Below are 22,643 nucleotides of genomic sequence, written 5' to 3'. Positions count from 1 at the left end.
TAGGCTGCCTACCAGGAAGCAGGACTCCTGGGTTCTACTGGTGACTGCCAGTGACTTAGAGTAGTGCTGTCAGAGCTACTCAATCCTAGGCTAGTACTTTTCGCTCTCTGGTTTAACCAGAGCTTTACAGGTCAGATTGAGAAACAGCAACTTGTTAAAATGGTCCTCACCAGAATGCAGTGTCAGTGTCATGAGGACCACTCCCTGTAACGTAATACTCACCTACCCACTGCTGCTTGTTTAAGCTTCCATCAGGACTGTTTTTGACACACACCTGGCAAGAACGTCTCTCCTATTCCCCATCTGTGCAGCAGGCTCTTGTATCAAGAAGCTTTCCAGAGAATTACTGCAGTAGGAGGAAGACCAAGCATTGCCATCACATGCAGCTCAAGGGAGCCAAGCAGAACCCGTTACATTTTCTAAATTGCCTTACAGCTGCTGAATAGGTGAGGGGGGGGGGGGGCATTGTGCTTGAAGAAGAGACCATAATAGTGCACCCAGAGTCCCTCTTCATTCCTGAGTGAACCTCCAGAAACCACCTCGAATATATATTTGCCTAATGCAAAAAGTGGTTGACTTTTTTTTTTTTTAGGGGAGCCGCAGGGTTGCATTTAATTTATACTTCCAGAGTGCCCTGCATTTCTTTTTGCTAGGACTAAGACTGTTGCAGATAGTTGGCCAGCAGTTCCATTCCCAATATATGTTCTCTCACTCATGGGGAGGGAAGATTTTGGCATCTGACCGATGCAGTGGGAATGGAAGTTTGTCTTAGCAGCTCCTTTTCAATGGGGAGGGTACGGAAATATGGAAGTAGCTGCTGTTTTCCATGGAGCATCTCTGCTTCAACCCCCACCCCCCTTCAAGCTGTTTTTTCTTAGTCTATCCCTGTCAAGAACAAATCCCCTGCAACCACCACTCTACTCCTGGGGAAGGTTAAGAGCTTAGTGATACCAATTAGTTGATAAAGTGTGAAACCTTTTAACCCACTAACACAAAGTCAGTTGCTCAGAATTAGCTCTACTCCATGGATGTCAGAATCCAATTCACTCCAGTCAGGAACTCTGGAGAAAGCCTTAAACCAGCAGCTTCTCCCTGCTGTACTTAAACTGGATACGCAGCACCTCTGAAACAGAGAATATTTTATCTTAAGAGTCTGACCCTACAGTGATAGAAGCACAAAGTCACAGAGAGCTGGAGCAAAGTGCCTCCGAAGGAGAAAGGAGAACCTCTCAACTAGCCACCGGAAAGAAGCCCTTTAAGCCTCTTCCCCCCCTCCCCCCCCCCCAAAAGTAGGAATAAGAATTAAGCTGATACCAGATACTTACAATGGTTGGGCCCAGTTAGGGCTCAGGAGACGAACCAAGTTTGCTCCTTGTCCTGGATTAGAGACAGTCTGGGGGTAATCGGTGCAGAGAGGGCAGTTATTTTATACAAGCAACTGCCAGGTAGGATCATTAATATTTTAGCTTCCCTTCTGCTCAGAAAATAATAAAAAAGACTCCATGAAACAAACACACATACAGCGAATAAGCCATTTTATTTTTGTCCTGTGCGCTCACAATCTCTCTTCTCTTCCTGACAGGTCACAGATCATTAAAATAAAGGTCCTAAGAGGAAAATAATTTAAAACATACACTCAGGGCTCCATTCAAACCTCCCTGCACCCAGCCACATCTCCACTACTTGTGCTTCATCTCATGCATATATGAAAGTAAAGCCATTGAATCACAGAAGTTAAAGATGGAAGAGACCGGTTTGGTCCTAGCAAGTCCATCCCCTGCTGTTCAGCATGAGATCATGGCACAGTGAATATACTAACCAAGTGCCCTATAGTTCTCATCGTGATGCACTCTGACAAGATGCAGCTGCTTTTAAAATAGCCTGGAATACACATTTTAGACAGATGTCTTCTTTTACAGTGCCAGAATATGAAATTAGACTTCTCCAGGCTGTCTACAGCAGACCTTTGCTCTCACTTTCCATTGCAAGGTTACTTTCACTGCAGATACTGCCTCCCTCCCCAAGTCCTCCAGAGGATGCACATTCTCCATTCAGTGCTATGGCCTCACCCCATATGACATGCACAGGACTGGCTAGGAAAGCCATTTTGCTTTTCAGTTGCTGGTAAAGTCAGTACACGCCCAGCTGTGCTATATTGTAAATACAGCTTCTAGGATTGTCTCAGTCTTACAGACCAAGAGCAGCAGCTATGAAGGCACTACCCCCACCCCCCTTCTTAAAACAAAGGAAGTCAGACCAACACCTAGGGACAGAAGAGACTCCGATAATGTGATCACACAGTTACACTGAGTCTTTATGGCAAAGAGAACACTGAGCAGCTTTGAACATTGGGGCTTCTCTCTTTCACTCAACACAAGCGCTCTAGAGCTTATTGGGAAGACAGGGCTGAAGCCCTGGAAAACAAAGCATGGCTGAGAAACAGGAATCCTAACCGATGTCTATTTCTATAAGTGACAAGCCCACTTTGTGGGGTAGGAACCATCTGCTCCCCCTATTGTGCTCTATACCAACCAGAATTGATACACCTCAACCCCACATGCGCCTCCTTTCAGGCCATCCAGCAGCCAGTTCCCAAAGCTGCTGCAGCTGGAAAGGAACTGGCTGCAGACAAGCTTTAGACCCAAGCCCGCCCACCCACCCCTTTCCACCCTGGTTCCTCAGCCAGTCAGTGGGAGAAGACAGTGTTTGCATGCAGGCTACTGCTTGCCATCATCTAACAGCATGGTGCTGGCTAATTGGCAGTGACATGCTCTGAGTTTTGTGGGGGATACATCGTCACATTGGTTCTGTCAACCCTTTCCAGATCCACCTACCCCAAAGCTGTAGTGCAGCTGCTAAGGTACACTGCACATGAGGATTAACAGCTCTAGAGACAGTAAGATAAGAGCTCTCCCACCCCCATCTAAGGTTCCTCAGACTGGAAAGAGTTAATGAAAGTCACACCACTTTGTGTTTTCATGTATGCACTGGTCTGATCTAGGAAGGGAAATTGGTTAATCTGGAATTAAGTCAAGTTTTATCACACACCAATGTCAAAACTGGTTCAGGAAAAAAAACAAAAAAGGAAAAAAAACCAACTACCTGAAGTCACAGAACTTTGGAAGTTCAGAAAAATGTCTCTCCTATAACTAAGTTCATTTGCTTAAATCTTTTTTGAAGCCAGTTCCTAAACAGTAGTTTCTCCATCTTCTGCAGATCCTCACCACCAAGGATGCCAGCTTATTCCCCATACTCAAAGGATTCCAGGTTATAGAGGGAGCTGGGCTCACCCAGTTCACTGTGTGTTCCTCCCCAGTCACTCCCTGATGGGAGCCATCAGGGATTCAAAGTGCAGGTCCTGCACCCTCCACGTGCAGCAGTCTCTTCCTGTACACTGACCGGCAGCAGTCACGTTTGAGAAGATATATTGGATAAGAAGGCATGAAAGTTCCTTTAGTACTTCCAGGCTCAGCCCTTCTCCAGTGTCTAACTTCAGTGAGCTCCCTCCTCCTCCCCCTGGCTCACTTCCTCCTGTCTTTCTGTTTTCTTTCCTTCCGCCTGGCCTGCTGGTCGGCCAAGGCGCGAGGTATCAAGATAACACTGCCATCGCTGGCATACTGTAGGGAGTATTGATTTGGAGAGTAGGGCTGGCCATTCTCATCACGCAGGCGCCCAAACACTTCCTGGTACAGGTTTTGCACCTTCTGTTTCATCTGGCGAATGGACTTGAGAAATTCCACCTTCTCCCTGAGCAGTTTGGACTTGTCCCTCTGCAAGTCTCCCACATCCCGTTCTAAGTTCAGGATGGTGTCCAGTTTCCTCTTGCGGCAGTTTTGGGCAGCCATCTTATTCTTGCCCCTCCTCCTGATGTCCCGGATCAAGCTCAGCTGTGCCTCACTGAGCTGGTACTTGGAGAGAAGTTCATTGAACTCCTCCACTGGCAGGTTTATAATCTTGTCATTGGTGAAAGGGATCTTCATGGCTCTAGCTCGGTGCTCGTCCCGGCTCATCTGCTTATCCAGGAAGTCAGATTGCTTCTCCTTGCTCTCAGGTGCCATGTTATAGGTGTGGTTGTGACCAACATGCTCCAAGTAAGGCAAGTAGCGTAGCTCTGATGGGTCCTGATAGCTCATGCGGCAGAACTTGCTGTACTCCGGTTGGTATCCAACTGCCCCTTCCGTTTCTTCAAAGTCCACATTTTCAGAGTCTGAGCTGTAGCCTACAGCTCCTTCCTCAGAAAAAGAGGAGGAGGAAGAAGAGGAGGAAGAGGAGGAGGAGGAGGAAGAAGAAGAAGAGGAGGCTTCTGAGCTACTGAAAGAAACAGGACTATGGCTAGAGTCCAGAGAAAGCCCTGAGTCAGAATCAAACTCTTCTTCCAGCTGAGAGGCTTGCACTGGGTTGAAACCTTCTTCAATAGCCAAGTCCATCAAGCTGATCTCATCAAGCATGGCTTCATCTAGAAGACCCCCTAATGGATCTGGTAGTTCAGGGCCAGTTGTCTCGTTGACTGTGCTATTCAGCTGTGGAGGGAAGAAGATCCCACTCAAGTTGGTAGACCCAAAGGTGGTGTTGAGGCCAGTGGAGTTGTCAGGAGCCAGTTGGAGCAGAGCTGAACTGCTAGCCACGGAGGGGCTCTCAATCTCTGAGCTGAAGAGGGAGGAGAGGTCCTGTGTGCAGCTACCCAGAGATGCCTGATGCAGGCTGACATTCTGATTGATGGGAGTGTTTGGTGCTAGACTGTAGTTAGCAGTCAGCAGGTCTCCATTTGTGCCATTATACAGGATTTCAGCAGTTGTGGTGTTCACTTCCATAGCCTGAAAGAAATTAAAAGCAGTTAAGCAAATGATCCAGCCTTGGGCACTATCCTTCTCCCTCATTTCCTACGTGCACTGCAAACACCACCAGAGGCTAAAACCAGAAAAGAGAGGAGCCTGCAGAGATCATGGAGTGAGCTAGTACCAGCAGCACTCATGAGGTCTGGAGAATCTGGAAGAATTAAGTCTTATGTTGCCAACAATAAGAAATTCCTGTCCCTCTATGTTCCCTCGCCCCACCCCAAAGATAGAGGCAGTTTTAAAACTTCACACTATGAGCCAAGCCATAGGGGCAGCAGTTTTTGATCGAAAACTGCAACTACACTCTAGATCTCAGCTGCTTAGAACAGTCATCAAACCACTACAATGAACAGCAGCAGCTTGAGATGGGAAGGGCACGCACCAGGTATCACCCTCACCTAAACATTCAGCATGTTGACATATACTTCAGCTAGCCCAAAGGGGATGAGATACCACATCCTGGGGGCATATGTATCAAGCATTTCCAATAGCAATCCTGCTCTCCACCTACACACGGATCAGGAATGCCCACGACACACACACACACCCCTCCATCAGTCCTGCTTCGCTTACCCACTGGAGAGAGAAAAGGAAGCAATGGGGACCCAGACAATTAACCACCGTAAAGCAATTAGCAAGAACTAACCTGCATTTCCATTATAGACATAAGGTCCTGCCACTGCTGCTCCAGATCGAATGGGGACTCTGTCTCCGTCAGAAGAGGAGACAGGAGGCCGCTCTGGATAGCTGAAGACTCACTTTCACCAGGCACAGCTTCGTTTAGGTGGGAGGCATCTGCAGCTGGAAACTAAATACAGAGCAGTGTTCGTCCACATCTGGTCTGCTGAGAAGAGGCAGGTCAGCAAAGCCCTGAATGCTTGCAGGCTCCACAACAGGGAACTGCTTTTCTTTTATTCAGACTGAGAACTAGCTGCTGTTATTCCCCTACAGTTCACTGCGAACTAATTAGAAACAAAGTCAGAAGCCCTTAATTAACTGTGACCATCTTCCCCACTGGCTGCTTCACAGGAGCTGTGCCTGGAGCCTCCTTAGACAGATTAACCCAATTTACTACCAGTTTAGTGGTCTCCGATATTTGTCTTAAATGGGAGGCAAAAGGCATCAAATCCCAATGCATCAACAAAACCAGGCTCTGGTTTATCTGTCACACTTAGAAATGACTCATGGAGAAATGGTTTCCATTTTCAAGAATGCGCAAACTCACCTCAGAGTTCTCCCCAAAGGGGAAAGTGGCTTCCAGCAACCTAAGGCACTCCTCCAGCGACAGGGCCGTCTGATCCACCACGCCAGGCACCTGGGACAATGAATCATTTCAGCACAGTTTACTGAATGGTAAGGATCTCCCTAAAGGGTAGGACACAAGTTTCTGAACCAAGGGCATCAGGGACCCAGTGGCTTACGATGTTCTTCATAGAGCCTAAATATCCCGAGTCCCCCAAACTTTTGCATCAAGTTGCAGTCACCATCCTGCTAGCCAAGGAGCACCTGCCATGACTTTCTGAAGCTAGTCAATACTGTTCATAAATGGGCCAGGGGTTCAAATGAACTCTTGTTCGGGTTAACTTCATGCTGACTTTTCTGGATTAGCTTCACTGACATGTGGTGCAGATAGAGACTCAGCTTCAGACCTCCCATCGCCTAGTCCTGGTCTACACTGGGGTGGGGATCGATTTAAGATGCGCAACTTCAGTTACGAGAATAGCATAGCTGAAGTCAACATCTCTTAGACTGACTTACCTCCCGTCCTCAGGGCGGGACTGACAGCCGCGGCTCCCCCGTCAACTCCGTTTCCGCCTCTCGCCCTGGTGGAGTTTCGGAGTTGACAGCAGAGCGTTCGGGGATCGATTTATCACATCGAGACGTGAGAAATCGATCCCCGATCGATCGCTAGCGAGTAGTGTGGACATACCCCTAGTGAGGATTTTGCTCAATGCCTATGCTCTTCCCCTCCCCCCACTCCTCATTCACAACTTCTACAAAGAACCTAAAAGCAGAACAGGAGCCTATGACTTCCACTCCCAAACCGTTCACTGGAATAAAGCTTTGTCAACATTCAAAGAGACTCTGGCCTTGTCTTGCTCTGTGACCATTGATCCTCCTGCGTATTTCCTCGCAGCAGATAATCAGGGTGCCAACAGCTTCCTGGTTATTTCCCCAGTTCACCTTTGTATTTGGTTCTCTCTACCTGGGAGACAAGCTGTTCAACATCGCAGCCTGTCATCCAGATGCGTGGTGCTCAGCTTCATGCCCTTTCTTAGCTCAACAGCCATTACCATCAGCCAGAGGGGAGGAAGAGTGTCCCCTCTAAAAATCACTAAGTGCCACTGCTAATAACAGCTAGCTGATGGTTCCCTCTCCTCCCCTGCTGAGTGGCAGACACATGACTTGCAGAACACTGCAATACACCCTGGAATGAGGGGTAAGCCCTACTCAGGGGGCTGTTACCTGTGCAGGGAAACTCTCCCCCGTTTCTCCATCAACTAGCAGGTTTCTATCCAAAGTCTCGTTCCCTCCGCTCCTCCAGCTGTCCCCATGCTCCCTCCCATCACTCAGTTCTTTGTCCACTTCGCTCTCCTTCTGGCGATGGCTGTAGTCAAAAATCTCTCGCCCAGCGCCGAGATCAATATCCTGTCTCCACAGGATGTCAATCAAATCGATGTCCTGAAAGACACACAAGATTTCCTTCAGCACTTGGCAGGCTCATCTACACCCCACCATGGAGGGAAGACCCTCTTCTTCCCTTGCACCCCCCTCCCCCATTCCTGCAGCACAGCAACCTCCCCAGACAAGCACCCCTTCCACCCTACAACACAATGCCCTCATTCCACCCAGATTCATAACCACCCTTTCTGTACTACACTGCACCCCCCCTACCAACATTCCCACCCGCTGCAACACCTTCCTTGGGGCACAGTGCCCTGTCCCCCCCATCTATTAGTACTGGACACAGTTCCAACCTTCCATGATGGTTTCTTTCACGTACCGCCCCACCCCCATCACCACCATCGGGGACTCCAGACACCAGCCCTTCGCTCCTGCCTTGCACAGAGGCCAGCTGCTGTGCCTCCTTTGCACAAGAGCCTATGGTCATTCTGCCTGGCTAGGTCTCTAACAGCAGCTGTGCAATGGAGCCAGGCTGGAGAGAGAACCGAAGTCCATTGGAAAGCGACGTTAGCTGTCTCCTCCCTGCTCTCCATGCTCTGCAGGGGCCTCCTCGCGTCTCAGGAAAAAGGGAGTCTGCAGCTTTAACTCCTCTGGGTTGCACGATGCCGGCTGGATGGCGAGGACCAATTGTCATGCAGGATTACTGCTCCATGGAGGAGCTTGCATCAGCCTGTGGTGCCATTCTCAGTATTTGCATAAAGGGGTGGAGTGCATTGGAGAGGAAAAACCCTGCATTCCCAGCCACCTGATGCAACTTGAGATCCTTGCTGCCGGCCTGCTGCCTGCTCACCACTTGTCTACAGACAGCAGAGATGCCAGCCCTGCCCAGCCCATCACCTTCAAATGAGAGACAGTGTAGCCTTCCAACTGAGATCCCCCCCAACACACACCCTGCCGGAACTTTAACCCCATTCCAAGAACTCTGTCATCTTCCCTCCCTCTACAGCCCCAGGGTCCCCATGCAAAGAATCTGTGACCCTGAGAGTGAGGGGAAATGCCTGCTACCACCCTTCTGCTCCCTAGCATCAATATGATCAAGAACCCAAATGCCTCATCCCTAACCACATAATATGAATCTGCAAACATTTGTCTCTCTTTACAGCCACCACTACCCACAGGCCCCTCCCTCTAATGCAAGCTTAACTCAGGGCACACCCCACACCCCTGAAAAGCAGCCTGTGCTGGTTCAAACCTCAGGGGCCTTTTAATATGACCAGGACCCAAGGCCCTACCCTAGAATTACCGCCTAAGCCTGGGACGTACAGATTCCTCCCCAACCTGCCTCCCACATCATAGCATGGATGGTTTATTTTACTGAAAAATTATGGCAGTCGACTTCACAGTTTATCAATGAGCCCTTAGCCCCGCTTCCCCCACCTCAAAGCAAGGAGACAGGACATCTCTGCCTCCTTAAAAAGATTCTCCCTGCTCTTGTGAAAAGGGTTCCCCAGAAGCTGCCATCACATTTTGGACTTACAGAAATGGACAAGAATCCACAATGGTTACCCCCCAAGAAATACAATCAGAGCCCCCTAAACACCAGCCTCTTGTGAGGTCAATGTCACCATACATAGTGTCTACAGTATCCCAAATGCTACTGTGAAACCATCCCCTGACCCCTTTCTGCCCTGAGCATTTACTGTCACACCCTCTCCAAAGACCAGTCCCCCCCAGGCCCAAATGTCACTCATCAACCTCAGCAAGGACCCTTTCTCCGACTACCCCAGCTATCCTGTGCTCTGATCATACATCTGTCTCCTCGAGACAAGACTTCCTAGGTCTCTCCCCACCGCCTTTGCCTCGCCTGGAGCAGCAATAAAAGGGTTAAGGTAAGTGATACCTTTTTCATGTCCCCAGCTGCTGCTCATGGAGCTGTCCCTGCAGATCATGGTCTATGTGGGGCGAATTCCAGGCAGGCAGAGCTGTGAGACCCGGGCACAGTGCCGCACAGACATCTCCGAGTTCAGTAACTGAGCAGTTTTTGGCAGGCCGGCCCCCGGGCTGTTTGCAAGCCCCCCTAACAGCATGTGATCCACAGGTGGGGCGCTACAGCCAGGCCTCCGGCCCCTCCTCCCTCCCTAAGCCACAGCTCCAGTAATGGGCCCCGCTTGTTGCGTAGGCAGGAGCTGGACCGAATCCCCACCCCCTGCTCATGGCTGAGGCTGCAGCGAGATGGAATCCCCACCCCATGCTCAGCGCCGGGGCTGCAGCGAGACCCAATCCCCCTCCTCCCGTCCCTCCCCCGCCTGCCTGTTACCTAGGCTGCGGCGCGAGCCAATCCCCTCCCCCAGGTCACCGCGGAGGATGCGGAGGGAGCCAGTCTCCTCCCTCCGCCTGTTACCTAGGCTGCGGCGCGGGCCAATCCCGTGCCCCGGGCCACTGGCGAGGATGCAGAGGCAGCCAGTCTCCTCCCCGCCCTGCGCTCGTCACCTAGGCTGCGGCGAGAGCCCGGCTCCGCCCCCCGGGTGCAGCGGGGAGTCTCCCCTCCCCCTCGTGCTCAGCTGCTGGGGCCTGTGTCTCCTTGAGGAGACGCTCCCACGCCAGGTGCCCCACCCACCGCTCCCCGGGATGGTGCAGTGGGGAGCGAAGCGTCAGAGGGATCTCCTCCCCCAGCCCCAGTGAAACTCACAGCATCTGCTGGCGGCAGCAGCAGCTCCAGGCAGTGAGACCCCACGGGAGGCCTGGCCTGGGCTGCCATGAGGTTGGGCCGAATGGCACCTTTGCCAGGATTCTTTACCTTCGCCCTGGAGGTTACCAGCAGCTCGGCTCCCCCCTTTGGCACAGGAGAAGTCTTTCCCCCCCAGCCCGGATGAACCGGGCCGGGGCGGGACCCAGCTTTGGTGTGGTAGACCACCTGCAAGACCAGAACCCACTGGGAAACAGGCCTCCCCTACCATGGGGGGGAAAAATAGGTCAGAGACAGGGTGTCTGTGCCATCTGCACATGTGCAGTGATGTCACTGGGAGATTGGGGAGGATTTACACACCATATTTATGTGAGAGCATGAGCCTTGCCAGAGCCCGTCATGGACCTGCACCCCTCATTCCCACACCAGCAGGAGAGGAGCGTATTAGAAATAGGAACTGCTACGCTAGTCAGACCAGTTGTCTATCTAGTCCAGTGCACTATATCCCCAGTGGTGGCCAGTAACTGATTCTTCAGGAAGGTGCTGGAGTCCTCACATTGTACAATTATGGAGTAAGCTGCCCATAAGAGACGTTTCTGTCTAACCCTTGGCAGTAAGCATTTGGCTTATGCTATGAAGCAAGAAGTGTTTATCCTTTAGATCAGTGCTTTCACACTCTCCAGACGACTATAGCCTTTTCAGGAGTCTGATTTGTCTTGCATGCCCTCTAGTTTCACCTCACTTACAAACTATTTGCTTACAAAAGTCAGACATAAAAATACAAAAAAGTGTCACAGCCACTAGTACTAGAAAATTACTGATTTCCTCATTTTTACCATATAATTATAAAATGAATCCACTGACTATAAATATTGTACTTACATTTCAATGTATAGTATATATAACAGTATAAACAAGTCACTGTCTGTATGAAATTTTAGTTTGCACTGACTTTGCTACTGCTTTTTATGTAGCCTGTTATAAAAAACTAGGCAAAAAGACTAGATGTGTTGATATACCCCCTGGAAGACCTCTGTGTACCACCAAGGGTACATGTACTCCTGGGTTGAGATCCAGTGCTTTATCTTTTGGCCTAATAACTGTGGATATTCTCATTTTCTATATAAAGGTCTAATCCTTTTTTTGATCCTGCTAAGTTTTGGCCTCACTGATATCTTGCGGCAGTGAGTTCCACAAGTTAATTATGTGTTGTGTAAACTGTTGTATCAGTTTTTTATTTGCCACTGTTCAATTTCACTGGCTATCCCCTTGTTCTTGCATTATGGGTACGGCTGCAGATGTCTCAGCATTTAATAAATAAAAAATAATCACAGCACAGTCATAATAAATGTTGTAAGAGTCCAGATTGAGTGACTGCTTTGAGTAAAAATGCCATGAAAAAAAAAAGAGCAGGCACTAACTACACACAATAGAATCTTCTGTGCCAGCTCGGCCTGAGGGGGAAAAAGGCTGGAAACAGAGCCTGCCCTGCACTCATCCCAGGGAAGAGCAACTCCCAGAGGGGAGATGGAGCATACCCTACACTCACTTCTAGCCTAAGTTGCTCCTGCGTCCAATGAGGCTGGGCCCAGCACCATGTTCTGGGTATTGCGACCTGGTGTGCCAAGTCACAGCACTGCGTAGGTTTGACCTATCCCCCTCTATCATGACAAAGGGGCATCTTAGCCAAATCTGGTTTTGTTGCAACCCCACACACATGATCATAATGCCCAGAGAAGGGAGCTGGGCTCAGACCTGTGGGACAGAAGCTGCTGCTGTGGGGTGAGTCATGGGCGCGCACACAAAACAAAGGACGCCACTGATAAACAGGAAAATCACCTGACCCTTGACTTTTTTCCCTGCTGTGACAAACCTGCAGCTTTAGTTATGGCAAAGAGGGAAAGGAAAAACAAGAGTGCCCAGTTTACTTTCTCTATATAATTTATTTTCTCTCTCTCGTGTCCCCCTTATTTGTCTCCTCTCTAAACTTAAATCCTAACCTTTTCAATCCCTTTATACGATATTCTGTACAAGTTTCAAATCATTTTAGCTCCATGTCTGGATCCCTTCCATTTCTGCCATGTCCTTTAGTTATCACAGCCCCCCGCCCCCTCCCCCCATTTACAGGGGACATGCCATGGCTCCCTGTGGAGCTTGATGGGGAAGTCTTGCACATCCAAAATGCTCATCTTGAAATATCCATTTACTGATCCTTATCTGATCCAAGTCATAATATCTGGATTGCAAACTAAAGCCTATAACCCCAGAGCTAACCCTCAGCACCTGCAGTCTCTGCCTTTCTCCTCTAAATATACCACTACTTAGAGGCCTCTCAGAAGAACCAGCACTTAAAGTGGATGCAGTTTACAGTCTACTGGCAAATTAGAACCCAGGACAGAGTTAGCAGACATTAATTATATTTCCAGCTCCACCTCTGACTTGCTGGGTGATGCTGGGCAACTCACTGAGCCTCTCTGTGCCTTGTTTCACCATCTGTGTAAAATGATAATATTTGGTACGTACATTGGATTTTGCATCCACAGATCTCAAAGCACTTTAATAAAAGGGATGGATGTCGTTATCCCCATTTTACAGATGGGTAACTGATGAGTTACCTGTTTAATAAGATTTTCCTCTTCGAAAAAGCTTTTATGTCTATGGAAACACTTAGTATTTACTGCTTACAATCTCAATATTTACAAGGAAGTTCTATATAACCTTGGGCTATCCCTGTCTAACACTGCACCTCCCAGTCCAAGCAGACACCTAAATCCTCTCAAACCCCCCCCCCCCCCCCCAAAAAAGTTCCCATTATCCCTCATCACTAAGGTTAACAGAAACAGTATGTCCTCAGCTGGTCACTTTATCTGGTTGCTGTCCCTTAGGAACTGACTGTAAACAAGTCCGTTCTATGCAGACAGCCAAGTGTAAGAAGATCTTACCCAGGTTCTAATACCCTGTTACCAGAGTACTGATTGGAGGAGGACTTTGTCATACTGGGATAATACCCAGCACCAGCAGTTCGTCACATGTTCCACTTGGTGGATATTTTTATCCTCTTGTTGTGGAAACGTTATAGGGACATGGCCACTCATTTCAAAGATCAGCCAACAGGACAATTCCCTCCCCCATGCTGTGCCGGGGGAAGAGGAAAAACCTCAGACGAGACACTGAGGACAAAAAAAAACAAACCCTGCCCTTGGGATGCTATAGTAGCAAAACAACAAGAAAGAGCAAGCATTGGGATGCTCCTGAATATAACCTCACCAGGATACACCATTAGTACGTTTACAGAACAGGATAGCAAGTCAAATTCCAAGGCCACGTCTACACTACGCGCGAAAATCGATTTTAGATACGCAATTTCAGCTACGAGAATAGCGTAGCTGAAATCGAATATCTAAAATCGATTTACTTACCCGTCTTCACCGCGCAGGATCGATGTGCGCGGCTCGCCATGTCGATTCCGGAACTCCGTTTGTTTTGGTGGAGTTCCGGAATCGATCTAAGCGTGCTCTGGGATCGACATATCCCGTCCAGATCAGACACGATACATCGATTTTAACGCGCCAATACAGCGCGTAGTCTAGATGGGGTGCAAGTCAGAACCATCTTCAAAGCTAATCAGAACAATGAAACAGAGAGTGTCTTGCACCATACCACAGGGTGAGCTCCAGCTCCAAGATACAATGCATTTCCCCCACAGCAAGATCTGGTCTGGACCATAAAATGTTGCCACTCTATTCAGATTGTAAGTATCAGAAGGCCTGGGAAATGTCTCTCCCCTACTTCTGCAATTGTCTGCCTAACACTACCCTCCTGTCTGCTTCCCACAGGATATCAGCAGGAGAGTCAAACCTTCAGCCTGTCTCAGGCGATTTCCAATTACAGTGTCTGCCAGGAACTGCACAGCACAGCACAACAGCACACCTGACAGAAAAGCTTTTAAGTCCCTCTACATTTACCAGCCACACAGCTGAATGAGGTTCAAGGTTCTAGACAAAGAAAAATGATTACGTAGAGAATGCTTGGAATCAAGACTTCATGCTTTGTAGCTTCACATCAGCCACAAATACAGTCTTGTCCACCCCTTGGGGAACATAGGGAGGTAATATAATATATGGAGATATACCTATCTCATAGAACTGGCAGGGACCCTGAAAGGTCATCGAGTCCAGCCCCCTGCCTTCACTAGCAGGACCAAGGCATGAAGTGCATGTTCATCAGGAGAGGAGGGATTGGGATGCAGGATTTCCCAGCACTGCATGCCATCAGTGCTGAACATAAATGGATGGGGGGCGGGAGGGAGAATTATCAGGAAAGTGCCATGTCCCAAAGGAAGTCACAGCACATCTTCTGGATGCAGGTTTAAAGAAAAGAAAAAAAAAACACTCTACAAGGTGTGAGCCACACTTCTTAGTGAAAAATAGAAAAGATGAGAGGAGAAAACACGCACTAGAATACGTAGAATACAGAAAGAAAGGGTTAGCGATCCCCCCTCCCCCGGCCCCCAAAAAAGCAGCAATTATAGTAGTCCAGACAAGTACACTTTCCAGAAGGCTTGAATCTGGATCATCCAGGAGACTCATTTGCAGCAAATCCAGTTTGAGCTGGCCAGGTTTGCAGCAGGGTCACTGCATCCTGCATATGGAGAGCTTACAGCTGGAATGGTATTTAATGCACAATTTTAGTTAAAAAAAAAAAAAATACAGCTGGGCAGGCATTAGGAAACCAGTGATACCACCAACCTACAGACCAAACAAATCTGCAGTAGGATTTTTCCTACAATCCACACACTCTGCCTCCTCTCACTCCGGCTTCCTAAATACCACCCCCACTTTGTATTTATATAGTGTTTGTCAACAAAAGATCTCCAGGTACATTATTCCCATTCTAAAGAAGGAAAACCCAAGGCACAGAGAAGGCTGGTCTTGTCGTGAAGCCATAGGATGGGAGTGAGAGACCCGAATTCCTTTCCCCACTCTACCACAGACTGTTGACCTTGGGCAAGTCACTTCAATCTGTGCCCCAGTTTCCGATTTGCAAAATGGGAATAAGTATACACGTCTCTCACTGGACTGGTAAGAAGCCAGATTTGTGACCACTTGTGTAAAGTGTTTTGAGATCCTCAGATGGAAAGTACCATAAATTATCAGCTTGTCCAAAGTCACACAGAAAGTAAGTAATTAGAAATGAAAATAGAAAGTACCTCTTACTTTCAGTCCCCTACTCTAAACACTAAGTAACAGTGCCAGACTTAGCTCTCTCAGCCTTTGTTCTTTCCCCTAGCAGGTGCCCTTTCTAGCGGATAGGGGAAGTGCCTTATATTCAGGCAAGCTACGCTCCATGCAGGCTTCCGGTGGCAAGATTATGCCATTCAGTACATTATCAGATCTGAAGAAAGTTTCCTCTCCTGGATGAACACTTTCACATCAGAAAGACATTTATGCTATTTCCTGCCCGTAGCTATACTGAAGTCACATGACAGAAGTTCCAGACAGCCTTAACAGCTGCCTGCAAAATTCCCCTGCTTCTGACTCCAAAGAGCTGCCTCTAAGCTTCATCACAGGAGATTAGGGATCAGGACAGTTGGGAAATCCCCATGCCTCCTCCCCACCACACATAATGGCTTGTCTGAGCTGCACAGCATCCATGCAAACATTCTCCACTGGAATCCATCACTAAAAGCAGTACAATATAGCCACAGGGAAGCAAAGTCTGAACATGCCTTGCCAAAGAAACCTAATGCAAAGAAAGAGTAGCAGCTGCTGGGGGAGTCAAACACGTGATTCTGTCATAGCAACTGGGAGAATACACTCAGATGGAAAAAAAGTCACTTTCTAATTCACCATCCTCCCCACTCTGTTGGCAACCAAGCTGTAAACATTATTTGGACAAACTCCAGAGTCAAGTAATCCACCACCAGGTGACTCACGCGATGAACCTGTTACCCAATACTGGGAAAGAGAAGGTGCTATTGTATCATTCCCATAAATGCAAATCTGCACTCAAACTGAATTACTGACTAGCCAATTTCAGACCAGGACACAGCACACATCAAGAGAAAGTGCCTGGAACCACCCAACCTTAATATTAAGTTCAGCGCCATGTGGCTCACAGACTAATGGACCTGATATTCAGAGGTGCTGAGTACACATGTGGAACCTACGCACCACTCAGTGTTATGCTCTAAACTACTCCTATCCCATAGAAGTCCACAAACAGTTCCCTTTCTTTGGCATGTATCTTTTATAAAAGAAGGTGCTGCCTACCTCTTTGGTCAAGTCTCCATTCCCTGGAGGAGCCACTGCTCCTAGGTCTTCCAATTCTTCACCAAATCCTTGTTCAGGTTCACTCTCCCTCACGCTGTTGTCAGGATTGGTCCCATCTTGCAGGCCACTGCTATTCTCTAGGGTGATGGCTGGGCTGGGCTGGGCACTGGACACAGAACCTTCAGGGTCTCTGTGCACCAGCCAGGCATTTACTTCAGTGGTGGGCACATTAAACCTGTCCAGGGCCCTCACCTGGTTGAGAAGCCTGCGGGCTGTGAAATAATAGTCCAGGTCTACACTTTTCGGATGGATGCCATATCCATCCAAGGTGTTCCGAAGGTTGTGGAACTGGGTCTGGGTGTAAGCAGAGCTCTGGCCTAGAATGATTTCCCTCAGAGGGGGAAGCTGCGAGTTCAGGTAGGTATCCACGTCCACACGAACGCCTATCAAGCTGAGTAGAATGGTGAATTGGATGAGTCCTTCTGTGAAATATTTCTTCAGAGAAAGCATTTCTGGAGGAGGAAAAAAAGCAAACATAGGTGGAGTGTTAAAAAAAAACAAAAACAAAAAACAACAAACCAAAAAAACAGCCAATAAATTAAGAGCTCAAAGTATCATAATTCACCAAGATTAAGAGTCTAAGGAAAATTCAAAACTTCAGTTTTAGGTTCTCTTGAACAATCAGGAATTAAAAAAAGGTCATCAGATTACTCAGACGAGCCAAATTAATGATCTAAATCTCCAGAGGAAAGAAATTATACCCTAGTAAACAACCTCCACTCTCCCCTCCTCTTCAGAACTATAGCTATTTGATAACAGTCCATGAGGCTACATATAAACCCATGTGACTTACTGTCTCAAAAGTCCACATGCAGTCACTTCCTCTAGCCTTCCTGATTCCCCACCCTGCTTCCACAGCAGGGTGTATTCTCTGTGACAGCTGGCGGCTTCTTCTCCCCCTCCTCCTGCTTTGAGAAGCTTCCTGAAGGAAGCTTGAAGAGTCAAAAGGTTTCGACCAAGGAAGGGTTTAACAGCTCCTCCAGTCCTAGCTGTGGTTTCATCAGAAGCTGAAATATAACCAGAGAACAAACATGGTAAGACGCTGATGAGACATCACCCTATGCATTACATATGCAGTTACTATACTAGGAAGTATCAGTTTCACCACTGTATACAAGCCATGTACAAAATAAAATCTATTTCCCTCAAAAGGATGGTTTGCTGACTAAAAAGACACAAACGCACATAAAACAAAGGTTATCTTTTGAATCAATATTGTCTGAATTCCCCCTCCCTACTCTATTCTTAGGCTGGTGCGTCAGCTTCCACTCTATGGAGCAGGAATTCAGTTCTGACTCCCTTTCACTCGTTTTCAGTGAGATAATAATCCAACAGGGGCTTTCCCTGGTTAATAATCAACCATGACCACTGCACAGCCAATGAGAACAACATTGCAACACACTAGGGCTTGCTACCTTCCTATGCAGTCCTTTCCCCTCTGCCTGCCCATCACTCACAAGGGAACTTTAAAAACAAAAAACATGCTTATGATGCCTTTATTCCACAATGTGACCTTCCTGGGCAATTCACCATACAGCAAGTGTCCCAACTGAGGAGAGTGCAGCCCCCAATTTCATAGCAAAATGTACCCCCACCATCTGTCCCTTCAAACAGCTGTCCTAGTTCAATGTATTTTGAGGATGTCAAAGGGTACACCCCTATTTTTCTCCTCCACCCAGCATCTCCAGGTTGCTGGGTTTTTATAGATTTCAAAGATAGCCAGGTGTGGACTCATCATCACCTGAGGATTGTTAGTTGATGGATATCTTTTCTCAACGCCCAACATGGGCAGGAGTGGGAGGAGTGTTTAAATTTACCTCTAATCCCAAAATCTCAGCTGTCCCTTCTGCAACCAAGTAACCCATCAGGGCAAAACAAGCACAATTTCAATTCCCCACTTCTACCTCAATTGTTACAAGTAAACATATAATTAGGTTTGGTAGAATTCTTCTTTTACAATTTCAACAGATAATATCAATTTTATTTCTTTTAGCATTTTTTTCAATTTTTATCAATTTAAATTTTCACAGTTGTGGGAAATTATGAGGACCAGACAATTATTTAGTGATAGCAGATATAAAGTATTCACTTTTTGAATCTCAAATCTCAATAACCATTAAAATCCAAACTGTCAACATCACGTCAAAATATACAAAGTAAATAATCTAACTCTCACAAATTCTCAAGCATTATCTAAGTGTTGATTATCATCGATCGAAATATTTTCTTGTCAGTTTGCGTGTATACAGTGAAATCAATATATACTGCATTCACTGACAAAACCCTAATTCTTCCAAGCCTACATATAATTACAGCCCAATTTTTCTGATTGATCAACTCACTCACATGTCAGATCTCAGTTAATTAATCCAGTAACCAAAACACTGCCTTTTGTACTGGAAAACTTTATTTCAGTCACTCAGAAACTGAAAGGAACAGGGAGCCCCTCCTCACCAGGTTTCAGTTCTCTTGCAACCCTTTAATCCCAGCATCTAGGTCACCATGCTTTCTGAGCTTTTCAGTCCCTCTAATAACAATCTCATCCGCCTAAATCTTCCCAAAGACACCCCCCACAGCACATGTGAGAGCATCAGGAACTCCACTAGTGCTGAACACTATAGTATGGGGTTTCCCATCTCTTATTTAAATAGCATCATGGGGTGCAGGTTACTCAAAGCCACATGTTACCTAAATCTCTTTAGTCCCCGGCCACTCAAAAAAACCCTCACCCCTTACATTCCCCTCCAGCTATTTTACGCTGTCTTCCTACACCCCTTTATCTCCTACAATTCTCTCATTCACTGACTCCCATTTCTGATCCCACGGAAAAGACAACCCCTTTCCCCCAACCCACCAGGGGGAACACACTCCCCTCATGCTTCCCATTAGAACTGCCCCATAACACTACTTATGTGCCGCCTAACGCCCGCCCCAAACCTTTTACCCCATATTTCAGAGGAGACGTTCAGCGAAGGGGGGGGGAGTTCCCTATAGCCCCCCCCCCCATTCTGGTCTCTCCTTATCCCCCGACGGCCCCATATTTACACACTCCCGCAGATACACCGCCTACCCCTCTCCATATTACCCCGAGCTACCCCACTACTCCCCCTTCAGCCTCACTCTAAACATACCCCGCCTCCCCCCGCACCCTAAACTTAGCCCGCCTTCCCCCTTTGCCCCCTACACTCCGCCCCCTCCCATTTCCACTCCCCAGGCCGCGCTCCGATACCCGCGCTCCTCAGCCGCGACCCTCCCGGCCCCACAGGCAGCCACCGCCGGCCGGCCGGGCCCACTCCAAGCCGCACCAGCAGCCGCTTCCCTGCCACCGCGGGTCTGAGCCCGCCCACGCGCGGCTTCCCCTCCAATCCGCCACAGAAGGGAGGGTGACTGACAAGGCGGTTGTCAAATCCCCGGGCGAGCAGTTACACCCGCCCTCACACCCTACGGAGTGGCAGCTAAAATACCCAATAGGAGATCGGCAAATGGATGTTTTTTTTCTCGCCCCGCCCTCTCCCAAAACCGCTTCAGTGACGGAGCGCGGGGCCAATGAGCCAAAGAACAACTGAGCCCGCCTATCCTCACGTCAGATTGAGAGACAAAATGCAGACCAACCGTATTGGCCAACCTATGCCGAAAGACAGCATTCCTCACCAATCCTAAACCATGCAGATACGCCCGCCCACCAAACAGCTTGACTAACAGCATCACTGACCAATCACCTCGTGCGAATCCACTACCACCCTCTTTGCCCCATGCTGTTGCCATGGGGACTGAGTGCCCCGGCCTCTAGGCGAGGCCTGTGGAGAATCTAGGCTCGACCTGGCCATGTGAAAGCATTACCTCGCTCCCAAGCTCTCACGAGGCCTTGCAGATCCTACTGTCACCCCTCACGGGACGCCATGTTGTAACCCTCACATGACACTATTCCTCAATGCCACTGAGGGGCCTGGAAACCACCTCAAAACTGCTGGCTGCCATCCTGGGTGGGGGCCTCGAAACCACACATTGTAATCCCGGGGAGCCTTGAAACCCCACACTGTACTCACTGGGGGCCTAGAAACCATGCACTGCCATTGCATGGGCCTCAAAACCACCCGCTGCCAACCTGAGGGCCTCAAAACTGCCCGCTGCAATCGCAGGGGCCTCAAAACCATCCACTGCCATCGCGTGGGCCTCGAAACTGCCCGCTGCCCACCTGGGGGCCTCAGAAGTGCCTTTAAACTGCCCGTTGTCATCGTAGGGGGCCTCAAAACCATCTCTCCCTGGACTTTTGCGTCATAAACCAGTTTATCCCCAAGCAGTGAAAAGCTCATGTCAAACACACACAGTAATGGGGTCCCTCAGCCTCCTGGAGCCACCTGGGCTACCCACCTCTCTCTGGAACTGCCCTTTGGTACCAATACACCTCCACACTGTTTTTCTGGCAGGCAAAAGACAAAACAGGTGCAACGGGCATGTTGAATCTCGCATGGACACATTGCACCACTCAAGAGGCTAAATTCCAGCAAAAACTTTGCCTCCAAAAATCCCTTACCCCAAAATCCTTCTGTGGAAGACTACAGAGTAACCAACTGGCAAGGAAATGCTGATGATCTTGGAGACCCCAGCTCCGGCACAACTCCCCTTTCCAAGAACGACCCTCGAACAAAAACACTGACATGCTCTAAACTGAGCGAGAGATGGGATGGCAAAGGCTAGCAACTATATGACCAAGTGGAAGTGGAGGAATGACCCCAAATGTGAATGTGGAGAGACTAGGCAAATATTTTAAAGCTGCCTGGTGCAGTGCCCTCTGTCAACATCCTGTACTCCAAAGGAACTATTCGAGGTAAGTGATCACACCAGATCTTGGCTGCGGTTTTGCAGCAATAAGTTATGGTGATGATCCCCTTTATTATGAAGCAGGCATAAGATCTCCCCAACCCCCAGTACAAGGGCTGGAAATGCCCCTGCCCGGCACCACCGAGAATCCTCAATCCATTCTCTCCCACACCCAGGGAGGGTCAGATTAGGGCATTAGCGCCACACAGGGCCCCAGAAAACCTTAATCCCTCTCTGGCATTAGGTGCTATAGGGAAATGTGTAGGGCTCAGCTCCTGGACTCACATGAATACACCAGAATCTCAGCTTTCATTTAAAAAAGTTTCTAGCCCTCAGGAGTGCAAAAAAAAGCTTTAAACAACAGCTCAGAGGTGTGAACTGACCCTTTCAGATTCACTCTGAAATCTACTGCTATCCCCAAGGCCATGGCATGGGGCCTGTCTAGGGGCCAATTTGTCTTAATCTGGCCCTTTCCAAAATGCTATTTATAAAGCAGCCAGAATCCACCAGAACTTCACCCATGCTGATAACTTTGTGTCAAAACGTGTCCTTGTCAAATGCAGCTGCAGGGCACCTAAGCACCCAGTGCCACATCAAAATGCCAACGGCCCAAACCATCGCTGCCACGGGACATACACCTCTACCCCAATATAACGCGGTCGTGAGGAGCCAAAAATCCTTACTGCGTTATAGGTGAAATGCCATTATATCTGAGGTGGACATTTGGGAGCTTGGATCAGCCCAGCAACTTACTACATGTAGGTCACAGCGGGGCTCTGCCAGCCTCGGCTTGAACTTGGGAGGGAAAGGGTCTTCATTCTGCTCCCCCAAGCCAAGTGTGAAGTAGGATGATCGGCTCGCAGGGGAGATTGTGGAATCCCCATCATTGGATTAGGGGTACTTGATCCTGCCTCATGGCAGGGGCTAGGACCTCTTGAGGTCCCTTCCAGCCCTACACTTCTGTGAGTATTAAGCTTGCCTCCCTCAGTAGTAGGGCTGTGGAAAATGGCCCTCAACCGGAATGGGAAGGATCACAGAGATTCATACATTTTTAGGCTGTAAAGGATCACTATGGCCATCCAGTCTGCCCCCCTGAATTACACAGGCCAGAGAACTTCCCTGAATTCACTCCTGCTGTAGCAGATCAAGAGCATCTCTTTTAGAAAAGCATCCAATCTGTTTAGCTCCAAGTTCCACCCGCCCTTTAAGATGGAACTTTCCCAGCAATTGTCTGAAGCTGGGTGGCTAACTGAGGGTGGATCCATCAGGAAGCTAAGGCATTTAGCAGCACCACCCAGCTGATTGCTATTTATACAACACCAAAGCTGCACAGAAAACAGCTGC

General features: G+C 48.5%; 1 protein-coding gene across 3 annotated transcripts; it reads right to left on the bottom strand.

The window, feature by feature from the left end:
- Positions 1 to 1,518: 1,518 nt before the first annotated feature.
- On the bottom strand, positions 1,519 to 19,829 carry NFE2L1 (NFE2 like bZIP transcription factor 1). 3 transcript variants are annotated; one of them, XM_032791424.2, is made up of 7 exons: positions 19,708 to 19,829; positions 17,272 to 17,485; positions 16,419 to 16,930; positions 7,302 to 7,517; positions 6,061 to 6,150; positions 5,482 to 5,643; positions 1,519 to 4,814 (listed from the first exon to the last, which is right to left on the bottom strand). In XM_032791424.2, exons 3-7 carry the CDS (start codon positions 16,926 to 16,928, stop codon positions 3,522 to 3,524), a joined length of 2,271 nt encoding a protein of 756 aa, XP_032647315.1. In that variant the 5' UTR covers positions 16,929 to 16,930; positions 17,272 to 17,485; positions 19,708 to 19,829; the 3' UTR covers positions 1,519 to 3,521. The 3 variants fall into 3 exon arrangements, with proteins under 3 accessions (XP_032647315.1, XP_074915884.1, XP_032647317.1); XM_075059783.1 differs by having other exon boundaries at positions 19,784 to 19,808; XM_032791426.2 differs by lacking the exons at positions 16,419 to 16,930; positions 17,272 to 17,485; positions 19,708 to 19,829 and adding an exon at positions 9,361 to 9,577.
- Between the last annotated feature and the right edge of the window lie 2,814 nt (positions 19,830 to 22,643).

The sequence above is a fragment of the Chelonoidis abingdonii genome, chromosome 21 (assembly GCF_003597395.2).
Source record: "Chelonoidis abingdonii isolate Lonesome George chromosome 21, CheloAbing_2.0, whole genome shotgun sequence".
In the NCBI taxonomy this organism is placed as follows: domain Eukaryota; kingdom Metazoa; phylum Chordata; order Testudines; family Testudinidae; genus Chelonoidis; species Chelonoidis abingdonii.
The sequence above is the reverse complement of the archived record's forward strand: the minus strand, read 5'-3'. Positions and strand labels throughout refer to the sequence as shown.

Coding starts and splice junctions, on each gene's coding strand:
- NFE2L1 (XM_032791424.2), bottom strand. CDS start 16,928: ATGCTTTCTCTGAAGAAATATTTCACAGAAGGACTCATCCAATTCACC. Junction 7,518..16,418: donor ATGGAGACTTGACCAAAGAG/GTAGGCAGCACC, acceptor TGTGTCTTTCAG/GACATCGATTTGATTGACAT. Junction 6,151..7,301: donor GGGAGAGTTTCCCTGCACAG/GTAACAGCCCCC, acceptor TCATTGTCCCAG/GTGCCTGGCGTGGTGGATCA.